This window comes from Terrapene carolina, unplaced genomic scaffold (assembly GCF_002925995.2).
Source record: "Terrapene carolina triunguis isolate 2854851 unplaced genomic scaffold, T_m_triunguis-2.0 Scaffold612, whole genome shotgun sequence".
NCBI classification, from domain to species: Eukaryota; Metazoa; Chordata; order Testudines; family Emydidae; genus Terrapene; species Terrapene triunguis.
The window spans coordinates 1,253,895-1,265,400 of record NW_020664963.1 but is presented as its reverse complement, the minus strand read 5'-3'; the positions used below and the strand labels follow the sequence as shown (position 1 = coordinate 1,265,400).

The window sequence follows — 11,506 nt, the reverse complement described above, 5'->3', positions numbered from 1 at the left end:
TGCCTCAGGGAGTATCTGGAGCTCCAGCCAGGTTTCAGTGACTCATGGAGCGGGTGGTAGGGGACATGCACCTGTTGGAATGTCTGGTGTACCTGGATGACATTATAGTGTTCGGGCGCACTTTAGAAGAACACGAAACTCGGCTGTGCAAAGTCCTGGATCGTTTGGAACAGGTTGGCCTCAAGTTATCCTTAGACAAGTGCATCTTCTGCCAGACATCCGTGCGGTATGTGGGACACATAGAGTCTGCAGATGGTATAGCTACAGACCCAGAGAAGGTGAAGGCAGTAACCACCTGGCCAAGGCCCACAACTCTCAAGGAATTACGGTCGTTTCTGGGATTCTGTGGCTATTACCGCAAGTTTATCAAGAATTTTTCGCACATCGTACATGCACTCACAGAGCTCACCAAGGGATACCCCCCTCACACAAATAAGAAGAAGGGGAACTCACCTCGGCATCAATACTTTAATGTGGGTGCAGAATGGGATCGCCTATTGGTTTGGGATGGACAACTTTACCGAGGGCAGAAGCATCCCCAGAGGCCTCACCATAAGCAATTGGTGCTACCGCAGAAGTACAGGCGAGGCATGTTAGAGGCTTGCCACAATCGAATGGGGCATCTGGGAGTCGAGCGATTGGAGGCCCTAGTTAAGGCAAGATTCTATTGGCCCCGGATGAGGCCTGACATCGCCCACCATATTCGCACCTGCACCAGATGTATCCAACGAAAGACTCTGCCTAAGCAAGCGGCTCCTCTTGTCAGCATCACGAGTTCTGCACCCATGGAGCTTGTCTTTATGGATTTTCTGTCATTAGAGCCTGACCGCCAGGGTACTGCAAATATCTTGGTGGTCACGGACCATTTTACTCGTTAAGCCAAGGCTTATCCCACGAAAGATCAAAAAGCGTCCACGGTTGCCAAGATCCTGTGGGAAAAGTTCTTCATCCACTATGGGTTGCCCGCCAGACTACACTCAGATCAGGGACGGGATTTTGAAAGTCAGTTAATAAAAGAACTTTGTAAGATCATGGGGATCAAAAAATCATGCACCACCCCTTATCATCCCCAAGGGGATCCACTACCAGAACGATTCAACTGCACACTACTGAACATGCTGGGAACTCTGGAGCCTCAGCAGAAAAAATACTGGAGCCAGCACGTGGAGCATTTGGTACATGCGTATAACTGCACTCGACACGATGCAACTGGGTTCACACCATACATGTTAATGTTCGGTCGAGAGGCCCGGTTGCCGATAGATCTTTGTTTTGGAGTGTCTTCAGATGGGGCACTCCCAGAAACATATTTGGGGTATGTGACTCACTTAAGAGATCAACTGAAGGAGGCATATCGGATAGCGACGCAAGCAGCTGGTCACCAGAATCAAAAGAATAAAACCCGATATGATCAGCAAGTGAGGCAACAGGAGATTCAAGTTGGTGACCGAGTTTTGGCCCGAAATCTCGGACTACAGGGAAAACACAAAATTGCAGATCATTGGGAGTCACACCCATATATTATAGAGAAGGAACTTGGGGTCTACCACTGTATCGCATACGTCCTGAGGGCAGTCACGGCCCCACCAAAACTCTCCACCGGAATCATCTGTTACCTGTAGGACAAGTATTGTTTCCCCATGAAGATGTTTCCACAGATTCTGAGACTCCCGGCCCTGCGAGTCGGACACGGTCCCAACGACGGAAATATACCTGTCCTCTGCAAACACCCAGCTCCTCGGAGAGTGAGGATGAAATGGGGTTTGGCGAATATCCAGTTTGGAATGCCCCGACCCTAATGGATCCTCTTGTTGTCACACAAAGAGATGGTGAAGGGGAAGAACCCACACTGAGCACTCCCGAGGCGCCACTGTCCCAAGCTGTGGAGACCCCCCAAGAACATGATGAGGAAGGTTCAGTGAAGGCAGAGAACCCTGTACCCCTGTCATAACTATAAAGGGAAGGGTAACAGTCCTCCTGTGTACAATACTATAAAATCCCTCCTGGCCAGAGACTCCAAAATCCTTTTACCTGTAAAGGGTTAAGAAGCTCAGGTAACCTGGCTGACACCTGACCCAAAGGACCAATAAGGGGACAAGATACTTTCAAATCTTGGTGGGGGGAAGGCTTTTGTTTGTGCTCTTTGTTTTGGGGGGAGTTCGCTCTTGGGACTAAGACGGACCAGACATCAATCCATGCTCTCCAAATCTTTCTGAATAAGTCTCTCATATTTCAGACTTGTAAGTACAGCCAGGCAAGGCGTGATAGTTTTATCTTTTTTTTCTCAACTTGTAAATGTACCTTTTGCTAGGGTGTTTACCTCTGTTTGCTATAACTTTGAACCTAAGTTCAAAGGAGCCTTGACAACCCCAAACAGCCACTTTAAACCCAGATGCACTCAAATTTGTGCCTCAAGGACCCATCATCTTGCCTCCATGTTCAGTGGTATCACCTCAGCCAATACCCGACAGCCAGCCTAGACGTTCCTCTAGGGAAGGGAAGCCCAGGTGTGTGCTGACGTATGATCGTTTAGGGGAACCCAGTGACCTACAGATCCCTGGGGTGCCATGGGGGGCGAGCTGCCTCATGGGAAACCTGTTTCCACCCCTTGGGGTCCTGTGGGATGGATGATGGGAATGCTCCTGACGAATGGGGGCCCTGGGTGTCCTGCTGGGGATCCATGGTTTAGAGTTGCCTACCTTGATGGGGACATCAAAGATTATTTCTTTTGGGGGGGGAGAGTGTAACCCCTTTGGGGTTTAGAGAGCATGGCCCTTTAAATCTTTTTCCTAAGGGGGAGGGGAAGAGTAAGAAAAAAGGGGGGAAACTCCAGGGGGCAGCGCTGGAGCTTTTTGGTTCCCTTTATAGTTATGACACCCCCATGCACCCCAAAAAAATTGGGAACCCTTGTTCAATGTTGGCCCTGTGACTCTGGCGCCCCCTCGTGACCCCAGGGTCAATGGGTTAGTAGAAGTTGCTCTGAATCAAACAGTTAAGCCCCATCTCACTGCCCTGGGCTGAGAGGAGTTGTGAGGGACGAGTGGGTTGGATGGGACGAGGTCAGGCCCAGGAGGTTCCATGGAGGAGGCAGATCCCCACCCTGCGCTGTCTCCATCCATCTCCCCCCAGTCCCCATTGCAGGTCGATCCAGTGACAGACACGGCAATGGGCCCGAGGGGGACCCTGCCCTTTGCTCTTCCGGACCCTCATCCTGCTGGCCATCTGCCTGGCTCAGCTCAGCGAAGGCGCCAGCAACCAGCAGTTTGTGAACCAGCACATTGACTTCCCCAGGTCCAGCGCCCACAATGACCAGGGCTACTGCAACCGCATGATGCAGCGCCGGGGCCTGACCCGCTCTGCCTGCAAAGCCAGCAACATCTTAATCCACGCCCCCTTCAGTCAAATCCAAAACATCTGCAACCGCGGAGGGAAACACGTCTATGGCAAAGTCTATGCCAGTATTGCACGCTTCGACCACACCGAGTGCCAGCTGACATCCTCATTCCTAGGGCGCTGTAGATTCAGGACCACAGTCCTCAACAGCGAGATCCATGTGACCTGTCTCTAGTCACTGCCCTGAACTCCATCAGAGTCCTGTAGAGCCCAGGCGCTGGCCACGGACCCCCTGCACCTCCTATCGCTCCTAGGCAGCCCTCTGTCACTGGGGCTCTCCTGCCCTATCCCTGCCCCTCCTGGGCAACACCTGCTATGAGTCTCCACAGGGACATTCAGCATCTCCCCTTATCCCACAGGCCGGCAGCTTGGGGCCTGCGGGAGGGTTTCCCACGCTGGGTGCCTGGTTCCCATCCATACGAGTGGAAATCCAGGTGCCCAGCCCCCTGGTTGGCACTGAGACCCTAAGCCTGAGCCCAGCATCCGCCTCGCTGGGTGCCCATCATACAATACAGCAGCCTCCTCCTACCCCACATCCATTGGGTATCAGGGGCATGTTGTGGGGAGAAGATTGTCCCAGGCGGGGCCCTGGAAGCTGTTCCTGAGCTTTGTTTCCTTGCTGCTTCTTGCAATAAAACACTTTCCTGCCAATGCAGAACCAGTCGCTGTGTTGGGGGGCTGGGGGCAGAGTCACTGTGCATCTGAAGATCTCAAACCCTTGGGCTATTTTGGGAACATGGCTAAGTTATTTAAAGGGATGAGTGAAGGGGCAGATATGCCCCATTGCTGTGCAGTGACCATGATCAAACCCCAGGTCAGGGGTCCTGGCTTGCTCAGGGGTTTGGGGACTGGAACATGGGGACTCTCCTCTTTAGGGGCCTCTGGCTCCAATCCAGATGCAGGTGAGGGAATGAGACGGGGAATGCAATACAGGGCCATTCCCCACAAGGGGGCACCAGTCCCCATGGGTTGCAGGCCCCAGGGTTGGGCTGCTCAGTGGTGGCTGCGGAACAGGGCACAGGAAATGTTTATTTCCAGAGCACCAGATACAGTCTGGGCCCAGCTCAGAAGGTCTGGCTGGCTATGGGTGTGTGTCAAAGAGGGGGATCTGGAAGCAAAGAGCTTTCATCTGAGGTTTGCCAGTGAATGGCTCATCTGGTTGCAGCATAGTTGGTATGGGGCTCGAAGAGTCCCTGGGACTCACGACCACCTCCGAGGCTCTGTCCCCAAGGGGTTTGCAGCACGGAGGCAGAGCTGGCATCTCCTACCCCTTCACCCACTGCCCTGCAGCTCCCCCGAACAGCAGGGCATGCAGAGCAGCCATAGAAGCACAGAAATGTGGGGCTGGAAGTGACCTTGAGAGGCCATCAAGCCCAGGCCAAGTAACCCTAGATCAGGCCTGACAAGGGGTTATCCAATGATGTGACCCCCTTTGGGAGCCTGGTCCAGAGCTTCACCCCTAGGAGCTGTTAGAGGGCTTATTCCTTCACCCTCCCGCTTCCCTAGTCCTTCTTGCATGAACAGAGAGCAACAAGACCCAAAGTCCGAAGGTGCAAACAATTCAATGTTTATTGGGGTGAACTTCCAGCAGCTTAAATCCAAGTTCCTTTTTCCGTATTTTCAAATCCCAACTTACTTCCTGTTTGCCCCTAATGTATATGGTAATATTCTCAGCTATACCTTAACCAATCATTCCACTGAAATTTACCTAACCAATCCTAATATATTGTAACATGATTAGCTAACCAATTATATCCCACCACCTTAATTAGTTTACACCCAGCAAAATTAATTATAGAGCAGACAGAAACGATCACAGAACCCGACAGAGACCATGCAAATAAACAGTAGCAAACTGGGACAAAATGACAAAACAATACAGTTGTGAGGATTTCACAGCTACATCTATAAAGACATAAGGGTTTCTCAACTGTGTCTATTGATAAGTGAGTTCTTACCAAACAGAAAACTATCAAACTAAATTTCCTTTTACATCTTCTAGGCTCTTCTCTTTCCCTGGAGGTGATCACTTCCTAACAGCCCCGGATTGCCTTGTTTCAATGTGGCTAGTCTGGAATGTGAGGATGTGGTCATATGGTTCCCAGTTTATGGCTGCCCCTGCAGCTTAGCCAAAGGCTTTAGCCTAAGAACAGGGCCTCAGACTGTCACAGTACGAGAAGGCCCTTTCACAGACAGACAGTGATTTTGATTCTTTCTTCTATACCTCTATAACTAGCTAAGTGATAAACATATACCTACATTCTTAAAGTATAGGCCTTTACAGACAAGCCTGAATATCTATATCCTAACATGAGTGTTCGAAACTTTTCCCTAATATCCAACCTACATCTCCCTGGCTGCAGACTCAGCCCATTACTTCTTGTCCTGTCCTCAGTGGACATGGAGAATAATGGATCTCTGTCCTCTTCAGAACAGCCTTTAACATATTTGAAAGCTGTTATCGGGTCCCCCCTCACTCTTCTTTTCTCAAGACTAAACCTGCCCAGTTTTTAACCTTTCCTCACAGGGCAGGTTTTCTAACCCTTTGACAGTTTGTGTTGCTCTCCACTGGATTCTCTCCAGTTTGTCCACATCTTTCCTAAAGTTTGGCGCACAGAACTGGGCACAGAACTCCAAGAAGGACCTCACCAATGTCGAGTAGAGCAGGACAATTCCCCCGTGTCTTGCATATGACCCTCCTGGTAATCCACCCCAGGCTGACACTAGCCTTTTCTGCCACTGCATCACGTTGTTAACCTGGCATCATTCTCTCCTCTGCCCTGCTCCCCACACCACAACGACACTCCACGTGGAAGCAGGGCTCTGCGGTTAACAGCGGGGACCGCGCAGCCATTGGCACATCCCACCAGCCTGTGGAGTCACCACCCGTTAGCCCATTGCCCCATCCCAGGTTTTGAAACTTCCTCTGTATGTGCAGGGTTTTGCCCCCAGTCCCGGGGAGAGCAGCCTGCCCAAGACCACAGGGAGGGATCCAGCAACGGCCCAACCACCAACCGACACACAGTGAGCCAGCGGGACCGGGCAGTACAGATTGGGCGGGGGCCGCTCCAGGCTGACAGGGTCGTGGGCAGCCCTGTTGGGCCAAATCTGGGCCAGCCCCAGGACTGGGGGGTGTCAAATACCAGAGCCTGTGAGCACCGTGAGACACTACAGGGTGAATGGGACAGAAGCCGGCGCAGAGGGGCCTGGCGGGACCCCTATAGCTGGTACCAGTGGAGAGGGATCCCTCATGGGCCCGGATCCCCTTGGGCCCAGCCAGCCCAGCGCAGCCTGCCCCGGTTCCCCGTGAGCCCAGCCAGCCAGGCCGTGGCCACAACAATCCCCCTGGAGCCCCACCCGGTGCAGTGTGGCAGGGCTGGTGAGCTCAGCCCTTTCTGCACATTCTGTGTTATCCGTTTGGGGCATGAGCATTAGGTGTGTTTGTTGCCTGTCATGAGAGCCAAACTCTCTGTCTCGTACCATTCTCAGTTTTGTCCCCCCAAAGGGCTAGTGTGTGGCCTGCCCTGTCGGGGGGCCTGGGACACTGGGGTGACGGTCATGGCCTGGGTTTGAGCCTCAGCGCTGCACAAAGTTGGACAATCCAGGCACCTTAAGCCAGGCTGTTTTGTTCAGGGGTGGGGAACCCCTTCCTCAAATGACCCTAAGTTTGGGTCAGTCACCCCAGCTTCCCCATCTCCCCAGGGCTCACACCAAATTTCCTGGCAAGCCAAGTAACCATGTGGATTTTAGAGCACTTAGGAGAGTTGAGCTTTAAATGGGGAGCTGGTCTTAACCTTCACTGCAGCAGGGCTGGCAGCCGCCGTGCCGGCACAGAGGGCGATGAGCAGGTGACCCCAAAGGGACATTGTCTCATAACCTCCCAAACACACACTAGACCCCACTGCCCACCCAGGGCCGGGATAGAACCCAGGAGTCCTGACTCCCAACCCCCATCAGCGGTGGGCAGGACACAGACCCAGGAGAGACGACTCCAAGCCCCAAGACCAGGCTGGTGCCGGGAGCCAGTCCCTGCCCCCTCCATGTCCCATCCAGCCCTCACCCTTTCCCCAGGCCCTGGGGCTCATGTGGTGCTGGGGGTCAGGCCCTGGCTCCCACTGGCTCTGCTGGGCACGGACATTTCCAGCAGCCAGGCCTGCCCCTCCCCTGTCTGGGTCGCTGACCCTTGCGATGCCCAGGGCTGGGATTGCCAGGCGTCCTGTTTTCGACTGGAACACCCCATCGAAAAGGAACCCTGGTGGACCGGGCTGTTACAAGTACCAGGGCTGGCTCCAGGGTTTTTGCCACCCCAAGCAGAAGCGGGGGCGTGGGGGGGAAAGCCGTGATGACGATCAGCTCTACCGCCCTTGTTTTAGTCTTTGGCGACAATTCGGCGGCTGGTCCTTCGCTCCGAGAGAGAGTGAGGGACCAGCCACGGAATTGCCGCCAAAGAGCCGGACGTGCCGCCCCTCTCCTTTGGCCACCCCAAACACCTGCTTGCTGGGCTGGTGCCTGGAGCCGGCCCTGACAAGTACAGTCAGTGGCAAAGCAGGGGCCCGGGCCTAAGGCAGGTGCCAGGCTCCCTGCATGCCCTGGCTCCACGCAGCTCCAGGAAGTGCCCACCAGGTCCCTGCAGCCCCTAGGCACAGGGAGGCTCCCTGTGCTACCCCCGCCCCGCGTGCCGGCTCTGCAGCTCCCATTGGCCAGGAACTATGACCAGTGGGAGCTGAGGGGGCAGCGCCTGCAGGTGCGAGAGCAGCATGCAGACGGAGCCTCCCTGCGCCTAGGGGCCACAGAGACCTGGCGGCTGCTTCCTGGGAGCCGTGGTAAGTGCCGCTGGGACCCCGGACCCCACCCCCTGCCCGGAGTCCCCTCCCATACCCAAACTCTCTCCTAGAGCCTGTACCCCGGCTCCCCCACTCCTCAACCCTGGCTCCACCCACAGCCCACACCCCCAACCGGAGCCCTCACCTCCCTTGCATGCCAACCCCCTGCCCCAACCCAGAGCTCCCTCCTGCACCCTGAACCCCTCATCCCCGGCCCCACCCCAGAGCCCACAACCCCAGCCGGAGCCATCACCCCCCCTGCATCCCAACCTCCTGCCCTAGCCCTGCCCTGCAACCCTAGACCCTGCTCCTCTCCCAGAGTGGGGAGAGAACCTAGGAGTCCTGGCTCCCAGCCTCCCTGCTGTAACCCACTAGACCCCACTGCTCCCGCAGAGCCAGGAGAAAACCCAGGAGTCCTGGCTCCCAGCCCCCCCTGCTCCTCCCCCCTGCACCCTGAACCCCTCATTTCTGGCCCCACCCAGAGACCTCACCCCCAGCCAGAGCCCTCATGCTCCCCCTGCACCCCAACCCCCTGCCCCAGCCTGGTGAAAGTGAGTGAGGGTGGGGGAGAGTGAGCGATGGAGGGAGTGGGGATGGCGGGAGTGGGGGGTGGGGCCTTAGGGAAGGGCCAGGGCAGGGGGTTGGGCAGAGTGTTCGGTTTTGTGCAATTAGAAAGTTGGCAATCCTACCCAGGGACCTAGGCAGGGAACCCGCAGAGGGACTGGCTGGGGCTGGGGGTTGGGTTATGGGGTATCCAGGGCACCCAATAAGGGGCAAAACCTGTAACAGGGCACCAGGACTGTGTGGTTAGAGAGACTGGGAGCCAGGAATCCTGGGTTCTAACTTGGCTCGGGGAGGGGAGTGGGGGCTAGTGGGTTAGAACAGGGGGGATGGGAGTCAGGACTCCTGAGTTCTCTCCGTAGCTTGGGGATACCGTTGGGCTGAGGATAACAGGGGCAGATGCACCAGGCAATGGGGCTGTGGGGTTCACAGTGTCTCAGGACCCTTCCCTGTGCCTGCTTCCCCCCTAACTCACTGCCCCACCCACCATCTCTGGGGTCCTTGGTGGGAGGAGCTGCCCCACTCCAATCCCAGCTGCCTGGCCGGGCTCTATATAATGACACCCAAAGGGGAAGGAAACTCAGAGACTCTCAGCTCTGCTGGAAGCTGGATCCATCTCTGACCGGAGCCCCAGGAGTTGGGTGAGCTGAGAACAGACACAGCCAGGGGGGAAATTCCGAGGGAGGGGCACTGCAGGTTGACCCCAGGGGGCTGGGTGCAGAATCTGGCCCTGACCCCATTGCACTCAGGGGGTGACTCTGGATTGACCCACAGGCAGCTGAGATCACAATCTTGGCAAGAGGGTAAAAGGAAGAGCATGTGAGATCTGGAGTCAGCACTCCTGGGTTCTCTCCTGGCTCAGCGGGGGCAGTGGGGTCAAGTGGGTTACAGCAGGGAGGCTGGGAGCCAGGACTCCTGGGTTTTCTCCTGGCTCTGCGGGGGCAGTGGGGTCTAGTGGGTTACAGCAGGGAGGCTGGGAGCCAGGACTCCTGGGTTCTCTCCCCACTCTGGGAGAGGAGCAGGGTCTAGGGTCGCAGAAGGGGGAGAGCTGGGAGTGCGGACGAAAGGATGCATTGTGGACAAACAGGTAAAGCAGAAAGTTAGTGGCAGGCTGGGGCTGTGGCCAAGGCTCCCCACTGGGGTTTAGGGGACCTCAGTTTCATTCTCTGTGCCTTAGGATAGGATTTTCAAACCCCTACAGGGGTCCGGAGGCCAAACCCTCGTGTACACTCCTGGGACCCAAGCCACCAAATGGGAGCTGAAAAGCTGAACCTTAACCACTCTGTGCCTCGGTTTCCCCCTCTGTAACATGGAAAGAACAACCCTTTCTCGGTCTGCTTTGCCCATTTAGACTGTAAGAGTTTCTCTCTGGATCTGTGCAGCACCTGGCACAACGGGTCCTGATCTCGGTCGGGTTAATGAGGCTTTAGGGGTAGAATGGACTGGCAGGGGGAGGGGTTTGGGCCCAGGAGGCAGGGCCGGCTCCAGGCACCAGCCCACCAAGCTGGTGCTTGGGGCGGCACCTGGAGGGGGGCGGCGCGGCGCTCCGGCCGCCGGGGAGAGCGGGGCCACAGCCGGGCTCGCCGCCCTCCCCCCGGCGCTCTGGCCGCCCTCCCCACCCCACCCCGCAGGCCCTGCCAGGAGGTTCCATGGAGGAGGCAAATCCCCATCCATCTCCCCCCTCGCCCCACTGCAGGTCGATCCAGTGACAGACACAGCCATGGCCCTGAGGGGACCCTGCCCCTTGCTCTTCCTGACCCTGGTCCTGCTGGCCATCTGCCTGGCTCAGCTCAGCGAAGGAGCCACCTACCAGCAGTTTGTGACCCGACACTTCGACAGCCCCAAGACCAGTGCTGCCAACGACCGGCTTTACTGCAACCTCCTGATGCAGCGCCGTGGCCTGACCCGCGTCTTCTGCAAACGCCGCAACACCTTCATCCACGCCCCTGCTGGCAAGCTCCAGGCCATCTGTGCCCGTGGAGGGACACACGTTAGCCTCAACCTCTACGACAGCCTGGAGTCCTTCAACGTCACCACGTGCCGGGCGCTGCCCCGCTCCCGCCCGAGGCACTGTAGATACAGGGCTGCAACTGGCAACACCAAGATCCGTGTGGCCTGTGTCCAGGGGCTGCCTGTGCACTTAGAGCCTACGTACCTGCCATGAGCAGGGGATCCCCCTTCTGCCCCCCACCCCCGCTTTGATCCTGGGCAGCCCTTTGTTTCTGGGGGCTTCCTGTCCCCCTACCTGCGCCTCCTGGGCAACGCCCGCCATGAGTCTCCATAGGGACTTTCAGTGCCTCCCCTTATCCCACAGGCCGGCAGCTGGGGCCTGCGGGGGGATTTCCCATGCTGGGTGCCCAGTTCCTATCCACACAAGTGAAAATCCGGGTGCCCAGCCCCCCGGCTGGCACTGAGACCCTCAGCCTGAGCCCAGCGGCTGCCTCGCTGGGCAGGATCCAAACACAACTGGCCTGGACTTGGGCTGGGGCTGCCCCGGGCACACCAGGAGCAGAAGAGGCCGAGCGGCTCTGAAACCTCAGAACCATTTCATTGGGGGGTCCACTTTTAGCCCCCTGAATCTGACCAAAATTCCCACAAACCCCTTGGATTTGTCTAAACCTGTATGACTGGATCTGGCCCCGTTACTGGGGGATGTGGAAACCAGCTGAGCTTCGCATGGCCAGACATCACAGGGCTAAGATGGGAGGAGGGCTGCTGGGCCGGGTAGA

At 56.5% G+C, this 11,506-nt stretch overlaps 1 protein-coding gene across 1 annotated transcript; it reads left to right on the top strand.

The window, feature by feature from the left end:
* The first annotated feature begins 10,497 nt into the window (after positions 1–10,497).
* On the top strand, positions 10,498–10,941 carry LOC112110746 (ribonuclease pancreatic-like). Its single transcript, XM_024205898.3, has one exon. The coding sequence runs from the start codon at positions 10,498–10,500 to the stop codon at positions 10,939–10,941; it is 444 nt and encodes a 147-aa protein (XP_024061666.2).
* Positions 10,942–11,506: the final 565 nt, after the last annotated feature.

What these genes read in the sequence shown, in the direction of transcription:
- LOC112110746 (XM_024205898.3), top strand. Translation starts at nt 10,498, where the DNA reads ATGGCCCTGAGGGGACCCTGCCCCTTGCTCTTCCTGACCCTGGTCCTG.